Source organism: Myotis davidii, unplaced genomic scaffold, assembly GCF_000327345.1.
Source record: "Myotis davidii unplaced genomic scaffold, ASM32734v1 scaffold319, whole genome shotgun sequence".
NCBI classification, from domain to species: domain Eukaryota; kingdom Metazoa; phylum Chordata; class Mammalia; order Chiroptera; family Vespertilionidae; genus Myotis; species Myotis davidii.
In genome coordinates, this window is record NW_006290675.1 from 875,586 (window position 1) to 891,426 (window position 15,841).

The window sequence follows — 15,841 nt, forward strand, 5'->3', positions numbered from 1 at the left end:
TCCAGGAAAAATAGAATCAGGGACATAGAAAGGGAATGGACTGACTATTCTTGGGGGGAAAGGGGTGTGGGAGATGCAGGAAGAGATTGGACAAAAATCGTGCACCTATGGATGAGGACAGTGGGTGGGGAGTGAGGGCGGGGGTGGGGCGGGAACTGGGAGGAGGGGAGTTATGGGGGGAAAAAAGAGGAACAAATGTAATAATCTGAACAATAAAGATTTAAATTAAAAAAAAAAGGTGTGGTAATACTTGACAGAAGTGCAATAAAGAGCAGTCTGGTCCTACTTGTATGTAAAAAGTGTGTGTACATACACGCACACACAGAGCACAGATGCATATGCAGAAGACAGGAAGGCCTTACACCAGCCGGGGACAGTGGTTAACCTGAGAATTAGCATTCTGGGCATTTTCATTTCTTCTGCTTTCTAGTTTTTAAATTTCTGATCAATTGTAACGTAATAACATTTAAATAAGGAGAAAATATGTCACAACCTAGAGAGGCAGGGATTGTTTAAGACTGTCTTTTCCCCTTCATAAGTTTCTGTTGAATTATTTTTTTTGCATAAACATTTATCATGTTTATAATCTTAAAAAATAGTTTAAAGCTTAAAAATATTCTAAGAATTTAAAAATCTGGATGGGGTGTATAAGAATGCATTATTCTCTGAATTCCTTCTGTTTGAATTATTAAGCTATGAAAAAAATATCAAACTTTAAAGAGCACTCTAAGTAGAAGCTGTATGATTTGACTGCTACGACTGGGTTGTGAGAAGCCAGGTATGGGGAACCTCATACAAACACCTGTGGCAGTTCTACACACACAGCCTTTTATTCTATTCAAACTCCTTTCAAGTAGATGCATCTCATTAAGATAGCAGCCCCAAATTTTATTCTCGAAGTCTTTACTCTTTCAAATAGAAAAGACAGACAATTGAGAAAGACTAGGAAAGGATAAGCACAAATGCAAATAATCGAAGAGAATTGTGAGAATACATAAAAACAACCAAGCCAAAACAAAGTTAATGTATCGAACTCCAAAGAACTGAAAGCAACTGCCAGGGAGATGAGACTCCAAATCTTGTAAAGTCTCTTGACTAGAAAGGCAAAATTTCCCAACATTGATTCATCCCCAAGTTTGGGAGTCTGGATTTGAGAAGAATCTTTTCATAAAAACCAGGGACCTGCAACCGTCTAGACAGGAAGTGATTAAAATACAAGCAAACATTCTGACCAAGCCAGGGACAAGGGAAAGCGGCATACTAGGAATGTTCTGGAAGTGGGAAGGGAAGAGCAATACAGGCAGAGGAGAGAGAACCATGTTACTCTGAGCAATGGTTCAGAACCAAACACTGGGAAAATGAGTATAGACTGATTCTCAGTGAGCAGATGATGAATACACACACATATGTGGTTCTGTGGTAGGCGGTTAGACATGAGCAGAGCAAGGGCGATGGGTCAGGTACAGAAGGTCACCAGGGTGAAAAGGGCTGGGTGCCTAATAAAGGACAATTATAGGGTGGGACCTCGTCCCCAAGATGACCTTTCCTCCCCTAGCACATGGCTGGTTTGGACCCCCTGACCTTTCTTCCCTAGAGATAGCATCTAGGCCTCAGCTCCAGGCCCAGAAAAGCAGCACAACCAGATCAGCAACACCACTGCTAACCTCAGGACCAGCTGCATTGACCCCCTACCCTGGTGCTGGCCAATAATCAGTGGAGACCTAAACCCTGAAGGGACACACCTGGAAAGCTGCTGACTAGTCTATTAAGAGCCCCTGGGGCCCCCCCTAAACTCTCCACCCTACCCTTAAAACCCTTAGGACAGAGGACCCAGCAAACTCTCGCCTTTCCCTCCCCCACCCCAGGCTCCTTACCATTGCCTTCCTCACTTACAAGCTCCAAGGGCCCTTCATTTGCCTCTGTAACTTGTTTCCTAAGCCCATTTCTTCTATTAATTACTTCTACTACCTCTGTGATTTTATAAATAAATGTTCTCTTATAGTTTGGGTCTTGGCTCTGAATTCTTTCCTAGTCAGAACTCAAGTACCGAGGTTGCCACGGTTCTAACACCCAGTGCTAGTGCTATTCCTGTGCCTATAATAGTTTCAATTTCTCCTTCATGGCTGGATGGATATGATCCCATCTGGACCAGAGGAAGAGTCCGAGGGGTGAAACTGCAACGTGAGATCAAACTGGAGGTGGCAGAGCAAGGGTTCACATTGACCTCCCCTCAAGCACCATGTTACTCAAAGGGAGCCACACAAAGCCAGCTCCACTTGGCAGACTTGGTAACGGTGGAAAAGGCAGAAGAGAACCACCAAACCAATCCAGCTATTCACACATGTGCCTCGGAATACAGAACACCAGCCATGCAAAGAAATAATGGTAAACTGAAACAGTCTGAGCTACTGAACTCTTGAGACTATAAGGGAAACAGCACAGACAAGAAAGTGGAAGCAGTCAGGCCTGCATTGTTAGAACAAGTGTGAAGGACTGAGGAGGAAGATTCTCACCTGGAAAGGGGAGTGGAAGCCTAAGCCTCTTGCCAGGAAATGGAATTAGTGCTATCAAAGCCAACAGAAGTTACACTGGCCAAAAGAAAGATGGTTTCTAGATTGAGGAAGAAACTTGGGGCAATCTTGAAAAGTATCTCCTGTGGAGAGGCAGCACCATGTGAGCACAGGAGAGAAAATGCAGGCTTTCTGGCACCCCTACCCCAGACGGATTCAGAACTGAGCGGGGGAGGTGTGGTAAAGGAAGAGGTGATTCAGCCCGAGGAGCCACCCCGAGCAGCCTTTGTCTGTGAGGCGGTGCTCTGAGGGGACTGCTCTGTGAGCGGTTTCTGCATTTCTGCTGGCTCTTCTTTCTGTTTGGCATTTCAGGTATGGAGTTTATTACTTTGTGGAATGCAGGATTGTGTTTTATTATAGCTATGCTGAAGAGCATGCGGCAGAAAGCATGAATAAATTAGCCTCTCACCTTGCCACTCCACCATAATCCAAACCTTCTTCTCCACGAAATTTCACCATTAGTCGTTTTTTCAAGTCTTTTGGACGCATCTTCATTATCTGGCGATAAGACTCCTATATGTAAAAATTAATAGTTTTAGAGAGAAGAACTTTTCTTAAAGTAATAAAAAGATGAAAGGTTATTGATAACTAGTGTCCTGGTGCACGGATTCGTGCACATTGAAAGGAAATTAATTGAAAGAAATATTTTAATATCGCTATTCACCCTTTCTTTATAATAGAAGTGTTGACCAAATTCACGATCAATGACAGATGGAAACACACGTGCATTTGGTGCCAGCGAGAGCTTTATATGTATTGCTCATGTGTGAGTCAACTTAGCCTTTTATGTATATAAAATAAACTTGCTTAATTAGTCCTGCTTTCTGATATCTACCTACTCCAGGACTTCTGTTCAAGACTTCTGAGAGGATTAAATGAGATGAGGTACAGGAAAATGCTTCACAGACATTTGGTTACAGTGTGAAATGTTTCCACCTAGCTATAAAGCAAGTGGTGTTCCTGGGCTGAAGAAACTCCAAGGAGGCTAGTCACCAGGGAGAGGAAACCGGGTCATTACCCGGCACCCACAGCAACTGTTTTTGGGCTGAGCTGGGCTGTGGGCCACATTTTGCACCATGGGGTCTTGGCAGTGTTGGCTGTGATTTGGTGGGCTGTTGCTCTGGGGTGGTGGTAGGGCCTGTGTCCCACTTGGGGGAACCCGAGTGATGGTTTGTTGGTACCAGGTCCAAGGTGCTGTTTCTTTTTAAATGGCCAGTGTGCATCATGGCAGCTCCTACACTGAGCGTCTGCCTCCTGGTGGTCAGTGCGTGTCATAGCTACCAGTTGGACGGTCGGACGAACATTTAGCTTTTATATATATAGATGGAACCTGATTCAAAATAGTATCCATTCAAATCCAAGTTCTAGCTGGTTCCTATTTAGCATGTTTATACAGGGTGGGGCAAAAGTAGGTTTATAGGTGTTTGTATGGAAATAATACAATAATTAATAATTATACAATAAACTGTGTTTTGCATACTCATAACTGTAAACCTACTTTTGCTCCACCCTGTATCATCAACTTTTCTCCCACTGTTTCTAGTTCAGAAACCACAACAAAATAAACGTGTACTAGGTAACACTGTACCTAAAGGAAACACTTATTTTCAGCACAATCACTAACAGAACAAATGTCCTCTGTAGAGCTGATCCTCCCTACACAATTTCAATGTGTCCTATAAGCACTTTATATGTATGTATGTGTGTGTTTTACATCCTCACCCGAGGATATGCTTAGAGAGAGGGAGAGAGAGAGAGAGAGAACAGAGATCGGTTGCCCAATGCACACATCCTGATTGGGGATCACACCTGAAACCCAGGTATGTGCCCTGATCAGGAATCAAGCCAGCACCCTTTTGGTGCCTGGGACGATGCTCAATCAACCGAGCCACTGGCCAGGCTTCATATTTTAACCACAATGAAGACATCACTAGAAAGTCTGAATATTAAAAGAATTCTGAGCCTGTTTTTATACCTGAAGCTCAGCCAAAACAGAAAACACGTGGTCAGCCCAATATTCCTTTAGATTCAGCATTTGAGTAGAACCAGCTAAGTGTTTATAAATATTTTCAAATGATAAGGCACTTAAAAATCATTTCATGCTTTAACTTTAATGTAATTCAAACTCTGCCATCCCAAGAGGGAACGAGGAGGCCGAGTGGAAATGATCTGGCATCAAAATGACAGTAGTTCCGCTCTTTCCTAACCTTGGCAAGCACTTAAGACTGCTCAACGGGCAGAGCCGAGCACTTCAGCAGCCCCACTTGTCCAGCGCTGGCTGCGAGGAGGACCACGCACGGCCCTGGCACATCCTGTGCCCTTTGCTGTGGAGGTGCTGGGCCCTCAGGCTGCAGCCCCATAAGAACCTGTGTCCAGTTCTTACCCACTCTCACTGGCTCGTGTCTGCCAAGGATTCCACCAAGGCAGGCAGGCTATGGACCAAACACAGCTGAGATTTCAATTTACGCTCACGTTCCTTGAGAAAGGGCTCTGTCCACAAGAGGGTCCTGCCTGGTTAGGGACCCTCATCCCACAGGGGGCTGTATATGGGGCGGAGGCCTTCCCAGGAACCACCTGATCATCCTGTTCCCAGAAGAGACAAGTGGCCGCTTGGCCACTGAGCTCCTCTGAGGAGGCTGTGCTATTACATCAAATTTCCTGAGGCCAGAAGGAATGGCTGGTTCTGAGGATACGGAGATTGCAGGAAGATATAATCTGCACAATGTGGGCAAAGGGCTTTACTCCCCCTTCTGCATCTATCTCTAGGTTTCCACCTCATAAACCATCTGTGTTTTTAAACTGTTAACACAGGAGTAAATACACTGCCTTCTCTACATGGGCACAACCCTGCATTTCACAGAGCAATAAACTCCACACCTGAAATGCCAAACAGAAAGAAGAGCTCCCGGAAATGCAGAAGCTGCTCACAGAGCAGTCCCCTCAGAGCACCGCCTCAGACAAAGGCTGCTGGGGGCGGCTCCTCGGGCTGAATCACCTCACTTGTCTATTAACAGGAATGCAGAGTCTGTGCCTGCCTGCCTGCCTGCCGCACTAAATGCCATACCTCAAAGATTTCTTCTCTGGACACTTCGATGCGGCAATGACCAGCTTGGGGTTGCTGAAGTGAAAGCTCGTGTCTGAGGACCTTCAGTTTCTGAACTAAATCTCGTTCGTATCTCTGGGCGGGGAGCTCCTCGTCTTCCACCGAGCCCTCGCTGGGCAGCGGCAGCGGCTGGCTGGGCTCCTTTAGCTGGCACTGGTGACTTGAGAAGAACAGAAGCATCAAAATCACTCCAAAAGCAGCGGCCAAGGGAGCTGCAAGCAATGCCCCCTACACCAAAGGGACCGAGAAGAGAGTTCGTTACATAGAACTTCAAGCGGACATTTTCTTCTCTGATGATGTGGCTCCGTAACAATTGCCTGTGGTCACCATTAGCCCAGTATAGGCCTAGGATACAATAAAGGAGCTACCCCACTTCTAAGCAACAGCTTAGCTCATACATTTTCATTGCTATAAATAAAAACAGCAGTTGCTATCATTTATCGTCTAGTATGTGTCTGAGACCGACCAACACACTGTTAGATGCACCTTGGCGGCTAGAATTAAATGGAGTTGACGTGAAGCATTGGAAAACAGATTATAGTGGAGAGGGGCAATATGCATAAGAGCAAACAACTCAAATGAAGTCTAAAGGCAGCCAATCCTCATTTTCAGAACCAACAGATTATTAAGCCCACTCATTAAAAGCGAGATTCCAGTAATATAAAAGGACTAGGACCAGCAGAAGGACAAAGTGACATTTCTCTTGTTCAAGTTTTGCTACTAATGTCAGTTGTCAGTGAGAAGAGCCTCGTGGGCTCTGATGTTCTGAGAACACGCCAAACCTGGAACACAAGGCGGGAGCCGAGATAACTCCCAATTCCAAGTCATCCAGGATGACAGGCACGGGACAAGGCTCAGCCAGTGGCACCCGTGACTGTGGCAGTCCTCCTACACTGTGACGAGCGGGCATTTTACTGCTTCTCACTTAAGAGCCACGCCTTTCATCATGGAGCTGCATGTGACGCTTCGTTAATGCACCTGCCTAATACTGCCCCCTCCGTGAATTTAATCTCAGCCGCAGGCAGGAAAAGGGTGGCAACAGCAACAAGATACGGCTTCAGTGCGCTCACAGCTAACCTGAGAGTTTAACACATGCAACTCTCCACCAAATACTTATGTTTGCTTATGTGTCTTCTCCACTAACAAACAATGCAGGAGGATAAATTAAAAAACATATTAGAAAACATGAATTGGTAAACGTGAGCAGTCAACAAGGATTGTGTAAAAGTGGTACTTACTTCATGATGTGGTGTAACCGTGGGTCTGTAAACTGGGTTGTTCGGTTATTATGATCTACAAAATATATTCTCCCAGAAACTGTACTTCTGACTTCCCAACCTGGTGGCAGTGGTCCAAGTTCATCACAATTCACACTGTTAAGGTCTCTATCAAAACGGAAGACACAGAGAGGTTTGTCCATCTCAGTATGGAGGCATGAAACTAACACTTCAGCAAGAGGAGCCACAGGAGTCCCTTCCTTATCAGTGCGGCCACGTCACGGTTCTGCTAAGAGGGGCAGTCATGGTGCTGCTTACACCAAACTCCCACCGAATCCAGGCTTCTGTGCTGCAAGTGGCAGCAAATCCAACAGATAACAACAAAACTTCCAGAGCCTATAACCATGAGAGGGAACGTGGTCTACCCAGGGAACACCACTTCTTATACCACAGAGGGCCAAACGGTAGGAAGTATCTGAACGCTGCTGGAAAACTATCTGAACTCACAGGTTACAGTAAATGAAGTGCTCAAGGCCAGAAAGGCTGCTTCGTCGAAAAGCCCCTGACAACACAAGTTTTTTAAAGCTGATAGGATGTATTAACACGCATCTGAAGTCCCGCAATTCTAAACAGCGGCACCAGGAGAGGCATTCTCATTTTTCAGTTGGCTTTATTAAGTAACTGTTTCTAATCCAACCCCTTTATTTCAATACAATCCACAGTCAGATGGGAACACAGCATTACTGACCAAGATGCTTTTCTAATTAGCACAAAAGCCTGACATTTCTTATAGTGGGTACTGACAAGACACCTCATCCATTTGCAGGTAATATTTCCAATCTAATTATAGACACTGAATCAGAAATTTAACACAGACTTGGAAAATCAAAGACAGCAAGCTTGTTCTCAGATGAAACAAATTATGAATAAAAAGGAAATGAGCATTACTAAAAATGTTATTTGGTAGTAATGCTATTCTAAAAAAAAAAGAAAAAAGGAAAAAGAAAAAAGAAAGAAAAGCAAAGCAAAGAAGAAAAGAAACATAACTTTGTTATGGGGTGGGGTGGGGCGGGGCTCTCTCTGACCTGGGCTCAGATGTTTGGCCTTGAAGAAGGAATTCGTATAGTAAAGCTTCATCTCCCCCAGGAATGGTCCCCAAGGGACTGAGGCAATAGGGACAGTAAAGTAGAAGAGAGAAAGGGTAATAGTCTTTATATTTCCTTTTAATGCTTTATTATGGAAAATTTTAAGCATGTAAAAAAGTAGAAAAACCATAATGAATAGCCAACTTCAACAATTATCCAGTCATTGTCGACCTATTTCAGATATACCCCTATATTCACTGCCCCACTCCAATCATTTGAAGCCAAGTACCAGACATTCTATGATTTCATCCATTTTAATATTTTCAGTTAAAATGAGAACACATCTTGAAGGGCTTATTGGCTTTCCAAGTCAGAGCACATTTGATTTAACCCAGGGGTGAGGCCTTTTTGGTTATGTGATCTGATTTCAAGGTCTAGGATTGCTTTCTAAGGACCCTTGGTTCCAGCAGCTGCCGCCCAGGACCCCCTGGCAGACATCGTCTTTGAGCTGCCATTCTTCCAAGTTTACATCTTCAACCTAAGGGGCTCTCATCCAGCCAGGGGTCCCGGCAACTGCTGGAAAACTAACTGCCTTTGGTGCACATCTGAGAAACCTACCTTGGTATTCGGGGGTCATGCCACGTGCTCACTCCAGTCTGTGTGTGCAAAAAGTAAACTTGCCCCTGCACTGTTGTTCTTTGTTCTGTGCAAGAAATCGGGGGATGCAATTAGTTAAATTCAATTCCAAGGAGTTTTTTCAACCAGTCCTCTAAGCACAGAGTCTAAGCTTCTTTTCAACATTGTGTAAAATCACCCAGAAAAGGAATGAAGAGGGCAGTGGTGAACTTCTGCCAGACTTCCTCACGTCACCAGCCCTGTGTAATGTAAACGTTTGGGCCTCTTCCCCGTTCCCCATTCACACCTGGACAGGCGATGCTCTCCTTCCTTAGTCAGCCCTGGACCAGCCCCTGTTTGTGTATCCACCACCCCAGGACTGACCTTACCTGACCTCTGTGACCTCCATTTGCTCTTACTGCTGGTAATGATGCGCCACATCCACACCACATTCCTCCTGCATTAGGCTCTCGGCTGTCAAACGATTCCTTTCCAATCCCATCCCATACTGTCCTTTCCACATTCCAATCAGAGCACTACAAATACCTCATCTACCACCACCATCCTGGTTTTCTTGGATATTCATTTGCCTGAAATTTTCACACAATTGCTGAACTGGGAGACTGGCACAGTGCTGACACACTCGTGATGAGCAAGATTTATCACCATCTTTTTCTGGTTACCCATCTTTACACCGACACAGCCCTCCCACAGCACAGCCCTGCCAACATCAGCAGCTGCGGCATGTACAAGTTACGCAAAAAGGTTTAAAAAATCAAAGCTCTCTGAAACCTTGTAGATAATGCGCATAAGAGCGGGCGAATTCTCTCACCGTAGCCTTCGGGCAGTTCCGGGGACTGGTGGCCGTGGGGGCGGTTCTGAGGCGTCTGGAGGGACCCTCGGAGCTCGGGATTCCGAAGCCGCTGTGCCTGAAGCCTTTGATCTTGACTTGGGGATTCCCCAAACCTGCAGTTCCCTCCACCAGCAGCAGCACCGGTACTATCTGTGTAAGGGGCGGGTTCCTCCATGAAGCAGCTGAGTGGCCTTCCAGGCCCGGAGTCTTCATACACGGTTCTGAAAGGGGGCAGTGCACAGCGCGCATGGGCACACGGCCGAGGAAAGACCCTGAAAACTCAACGCGGTGCTCTTAATCCATCTATTTTGCTTTACTTGAGCAATATACAGTGTCCCAAGTGCTCCGTTTCATACAATTCATCCTGTCCTAGTTAAACAGAAAGACTTTCACAGAAACAAGTAGCTACACGGAGCCATAGGTAAAGTGCCCTCCAAGCCACTTGCAGGTTTCATCCTTGGGTAAAGGTAGGGATTGGAAAAATCAACCTTGGACATGAAATGAGATTTGATTTTTCTTAATTTAAAGTCAAATCCAAACACTCCATTTCCCTTTTTATTTTCCTCTATCATAAAACTCCTGGTTACATAAAACACTGCAATGACTTTAAGTACTCTTTAACATAGATCTCCACCCCGGAGCAATTTTGAAGACAATTTACCTTGATAGGCCATTTTCTCTTATAAGCAAGTACTTTTAGAAAAACATTTTACATTGAAAAATTTAAAATATATTCACAACTCGGGCTCCCGGACTTCTCCCTCTGCCTTGTGGCTGCCCTTCCTCTCCACTGGAGTAGTCTGCAGTCAATCCCAACAACTTCCTATTCACCCTTAAATATCTCACACATACCTCTAGAAGATAAAGACTTTCTCCATTATCATGACTAAAAAATGTACATTAATTTTTAAAAATATCATCAAATACAGTCAGTGTTCAATTTTTCCAGTCAATTGTCTCCTTCAGGATCCAAGCAAGGTCCACACATTGCATTTAGTAGGGATGCGTTTAAGTCTTTTGTTATTAGTTTATAGGTTCTCTTCCTTTTTTGTGAGTATTTTCCCAGCACGTATCTGTGAAGACACTGGGCTGTGTCTTCTACCCACTACTGAGCACCCCCTTCCAGATGGTGCTGGTTGCATTCCCTTGGGATTCCCCTCGATTTCCAAGAGGTATGTCAATGCCAGATTACCTCTCTTTTGCAATGTCGCTAACAACTATTAATAATTATCAACCAGCTTCATTAATTCATTGGCAATTGCAAAATTGTGATAGCGACCAATGAGAGTTTTCAAGGTATTTAAAAGAAAAGTATTTTAGGGTTCTTTTTTCTCTGAGAGTGTCATTATGAACACATAATGTTCATTTTTAACATATTTGATGTGTTCCAGTCCATTAGTTATAATTCTTACTGATGCTCAAACTGTTTCATCTTTGGCCAGTGGGAGCCTCTTTAAATTGGATCCTGAGTCTTTTGGGCACAACCCCACTAGTCTTTACAGCTTACTTTATAAACAAGGAAACTGGGTGCCAATTTTATCCCAAAGTTCTTTCCTGTGTCTCAAGCATTCAGCACAATGAAAGATGTGAAGGACACTTTCACATAGAGCGAGAGCCTAAGGCAGCAGAGGAGTCAGCAGGCATTGCCATGGTGATACGTACCCTTCATTTTCTAACAGTCCTCTGCAGTCTACCACAGACCCTCCAGTGCCTATTCTGTCTCGTGTCTGTAAACTGACTAAAACAGAAAAGAACGTCGTGCATTAAAATCCAGTGGTTTGATACAATTTAATACAGTGAGCCATTGCAGATGCATAATTTATGCACATTATTTTCTAAAAGCGAGGCATGTGCATATACAAAGACACATATATTCTTATGCTTTCAAGCAAGAGGTATTTTATTCCAGTAGCTGCATACCACCATACACCGCCTGGAACATTCCTTAAAATGTGGAGCAGAAAGAGGTACTGTGTTTTTCGTGCTCTCCATAAACATAACAGAACACAATATTCACTTCCTCTCAGTTACCTTATCCTTTAAGGAGATTTTGACATGTTTAACAAGGACACAGAAAGCACTTTTAGTATTTGTAAAGTCTAGATGCATCCAAATACTTATTCTCAGTGGCTACTATGAACAACAAAGACAATTATAAAGCTGCTCCCAGCTACTCATTTCCCGCTGGCACATCTCTCCACAAAGAAAAGAAGAAATCAGAAACAGGAAAGCATTCAGTGAGAACTTTTTCACTTTGATAGTTTCAGGATCTATACCCACTGTTCATTTACCTTGGGTCAAGTCTACACAGGGCAATACCTAAAAGGTTTGGGGTCACTCTGGTATGCTGCTGAAATACTACATTTTCTTTGATTCCTTGTAATGCATACAATCAGCAAACACAGAAGATCACAGTTACCCTAAAATGCTGATAAAAAATGGATAATATGATGAGCTACTTAACAGATAAATCGCTTCCAAGAGAATACTGCCAGTCAACACTTTGTAACATTAGCACATTTATTTGTTCAGTCTAAATAATTCAATCCTCTAACTCTATCAAATCATATTACATGAAAGTCTTCAGAAATCATCTTTGCTTTTTACGTATTTGATGGGTTTTCCTGAAGAAACTATTTCTCAACTATTGCATTATGTGGCCACCATTCCTAACTAGCTCTGGATAATATAATGACAGATTAATTATCCATAATGGGATGATTAAAATGACATTTAAAATTATAACCCTAAATATTTTTGTACCTTAGTTATTTAACTCAACTTTGAATGATAGGTTGAAGAGATAAATTAGATAAAATAATCAAAACTACACCAGATGAAACTTTTTAGTGCTGAAGAGATGGCCCCTGTAAGAGATGGTCCTTCGAAGTATGTCACCATGCCAGTGCCTGTATGTGTTTCCGCAGTGATGGAGAGTTGAATGTTAAGTTGAGCAAAAGCATCTCTTTATACAGATGAGAAAGTTCTTACCCACTATTTGGCCACGAACTGCATCAGTATCTGAGGGATTTAGTTTGCATAGATCCAAACGCTGGTCTGCAAACAAACAATTCAAAACTTAACCCAGCGAAATGTTAACTAGGGAGGAAGGCAGGAATTCTGTATTCAGTATTAAAAAAAAAAAGATGCCTCATAAGCCTTCTTCAGTTGCATGAAGAGGCAGAAAAGCGTTAGTTTCTTACATCCAGTATCTTTTAATCTGCTGATGGCATTGGAGAGCAGCCGCACACAGCCCAGGAAGCCAGCTCCCTGCTTCTTGTGAATTTTCTTGTGGTTCCACACGCTGATGGTTATAGAATCAGTTTTCCCAACATATCTAAAAACAACATGCAAACTCACTTTTAATTGTATTTCTGAATTATGATATAGCCCACTGAGATTTTATCTGATTGACTTGTTAGCACAGAAGAATCCTTTAAAAATAATATTGGTTCTATATTCCACATGTGGCAGGCACTTAATAAATATAGGTCTACTAATCTCAATGGGCTGGGAAAAGAACTGTAACAGTTATGTAAGAAGCAAATATAGATAACCACATAAGGTTATAATCTTAAAACAGATTTATCATATATATATTTATTTAAAATTCTCATCTGAGGATGGAGAGAGAGAGAGAGAGAGAGAGAGAGAGAGAGAGAGAGAGAAACAGAGAGACATCAATTGGTTGCCTCGTGTTCCAGTCCCAACTGAGAATTGAACCTACAGCCTAGGTATGTGCCCTGACTGGGAATTGGATCCAAAACATTTGGTGTATAGGACAACACTCCAACCAACTGAGCCACCAGGCTGGGGTGAGATTTATTATATTTTATTAGGTCCAAAGGACAATGACATATTTATAAATTCTTACTAGTGTTAGGCTTACTATTGAACACTAGTTTGCAGTAGAGGACTACCTATAAATCCATAGATCCATCTAAAGATCACTAATGGGTACTAACTAAGACATTATCCCCCCACTTACTCTCAGTGCAAGTCAACCAAAGAGGGGAGCTTTCAGGACAAGAATTGACAACCACTTTCCAGGCCACTTATGGCACCTCAGTATCACTGAAAGTGAGCTTTAGAATCCAGCTATTAAAAATTTCATCCAAACCCAGTATAATTTATGTTAATAAAAAAACAATCATTCAGCATTACTTTGATAAAAATTTCTTAGCAAGTACATGAAAACATAAGTGCATATAAAATAGTGGTTTTCAAAGTGCAATCCATTAAAAAAAAATATTTTATTGATGTTTTACAGAGAGGAAGGGAGAGAGATAGAGAGTTAGAAACATCAATGAGAGAGAAACATCGATCAGCTGCCTCCTGCACATCTCCTACTGGGGATGTGCCCGCAACCCAGGTACATGCCCTTGACCGGAATCGAACCTGGGACCTTTCAGTCCGCAGGCCGACGCTCTATCCACTGAGCCAAACTTGTTTCAGCAAAATGCAATCCATTTTATGAACAAATATAAGAAGTTGTTTGATGGTACATAGGTTTATATACATTCAATCATACCAAATTATATTTTTTCTTACAGAAAATGTATTTGAACTAAAAAGCAGAATTAAAAAAATAAACAGAAATATATACAATATGTATTTGCATAATAGATAAATATAATAATAATGTATTTTTAAAATAAAAACTCTAAAACCAGGTTTAGGGTTTCACTGAAAAAGTAGTGTATAGAGGACCCGAACTATGCTCTTTTTTTCTGCTAGAATGGCCAGTTGGTTGAAAAGTCACAGAAGATCACAGTTACAGAAGCAAACCATAAAAATCTATAAAAATGTCAAACGCAAGGACTTCCAAGTACATGAACTCTAAAATGAGGCAGTATTAATTTGGCCATACTTTTTTTTTTTTTATCAATAACAAGTTATAAATCCCTTAAAAAAAAAAGAAAAGAAATGCTTCTCTTAAAAGCTAGATACCTACTTTCCTGCTGCTCCCAAATGGCTTACAGAATATTCAACTCACAGATCATAGTGCTGGTTCCACTTTGGGTCCAATGTGTTTTTCACAGTGTCCGTTGAGTGGCACTGCCCAGATCCATCCACAACAATCTTTGCAAAGGGGTCGGGGAGTCCTGGAGAAGAGGGGACAGCCACGGATCGATCAGTGTAACATTAGAACATAGTCTTTTAGGTTAATGGGAGCTTTGAATCCTCTAATTTGGTAAAGAAGATCACATTAGTCGATTTTATTCTCTACTTTAAGGTCAGTTTTGATCTGTTTAGCTTTCGAAGAATGGCAACCCAGGATGACATCACACCCAGATTTTTAGAGGCTAGTAGGGAAAAAAACAACACCCCACCCTATTAAAAATAGGCTTAAATTCAAATTCCCATTTTTGATGATCACTAAGGGGGGCTAATTAAATGAAGGAAAAGATATCTATAATTAATTGTACTTATTCTTTCTAAAAAGTAATACTTAGAAATCTTGTTTACTGACTGTCAACTTTAACTTTGGAAGCAAGAACTCAGCAAGTCCTAAATGAATCAGACAGGTTTATAAGACCAGAGAGGTGGCAAGGGAAAGGCTTTAGAGCCAGACCTGGATGCGAGCCAGCGCTCTGGAAGCTTCCCAGCTACTTGAATAAAGCCTGGGAGCCTAGGTTTCTTCATCTTTAAAGTGTGAATAACACCACTTAAGAATTGAGCAGTGTCCTTGTGAGGATCAGGAAAAAAGTGAAGAATTTTAAGCTGCAGGCACCTACTTTATAGTAGGTGAATTTCTTGAGTTAAGGGGTGAGTCTTTCTTTAGAAAAGGATCCTCTATTTTTCATAATTCCTTTAACTACAAGGCTTTTAAAATACGATTTAATTTATAAAATTTGACTAACAATTTTACTTAATCCCGGCTATTTTATAGAAAAATGTCTCATCTGTATTTGAGCTGAGAACACTTTGTCCAGCAGAAAGTAATGTATTAATGGGTGGAAAGACAGAGAAAATAGGGTGTGGCTGAAATAGGGGACGAGAGAGTTTTTCTTGTGTGAGTTATAAATTCTGTGCCTTGGAGCTGACTCTCTCTATGTTGTAGTCAACTGGGAAATGAAGTTTGTCAGACCATGGATTTCTATCCAGTAAGGGCAGGATTTTTAGGAGAATACACCCAGTGTTTTTAACAAGTTTAATATTTCAGAAATATGTGAAAAATATTAATATTGTAAGAGAGCAAAAATGGGTGTTTACTTACTGAAGAAGTCTTTCTTTGCAAGGTTCTTGGCACATAATACTAAAAACAAACAAAAAATGCTAGGGTTAGCATTTATGGACAAGGTTTTCATCATAGCTGGTTGCTATGGACTAAACTGCCCCCATACCCTGCAAATTCCTAGGTCGAAACCCTATCCACAATGTAATGACATTTGGAT

General features: G+C 42.2%; 1 protein-coding gene across 3 annotated transcripts in view; it reads right to left on the reverse strand.

Annotated features, from left to right (window-relative positions):
• SMURF1 (SMAD specific E3 ubiquitin protein ligase 1) overlaps window positions 1-15,777 on the reverse strand; it is a 34,284-nt gene extending 18,507 nt beyond the window's left edge. For 2 of the 3 annotated variants that reach the window (XM_015563885.1, XM_015563884.1), the window contains exons 1-10: window positions 15,664-15,777; window positions 14,440-14,548; window positions 12,647-12,780; window positions 12,435-12,500; window positions 11,106-11,181; window positions 9,423-9,664; window positions 8,594-8,678; window positions 6,912-7,058; window positions 5,635-5,833; window positions 2,980-3,083 (exon numbers count right to left, since the gene is read on the reverse strand). In XM_015563885.1, coding sequence (XP_015419371.1) covers window positions 2,980-3,083; window positions 5,635-5,833; window positions 6,912-7,058; window positions 8,594-8,678; window positions 9,423-9,664; window positions 11,106-11,181; window positions 12,435-12,500; window positions 12,647-12,780; window positions 14,440-14,548; window positions 15,664-15,757 — 1,256 coding nt within the window. In that variant the 5' untranslated portion in view covers window positions 15,758-15,777. The remainder of the gene's footprint in view (window positions 1-2,979; window positions 3,084-5,634; window positions 5,834-6,911; window positions 7,059-8,593; window positions 8,679-9,422; window positions 9,665-11,105; window positions 11,182-12,434; window positions 12,501-12,646; window positions 12,781-14,439; window positions 14,549-15,663) is intronic. The other variant, XM_015563886.1, reaches the window with a different exon arrangement.
• Window positions 15,778-15,841: the final 64 nt, after the last annotated feature.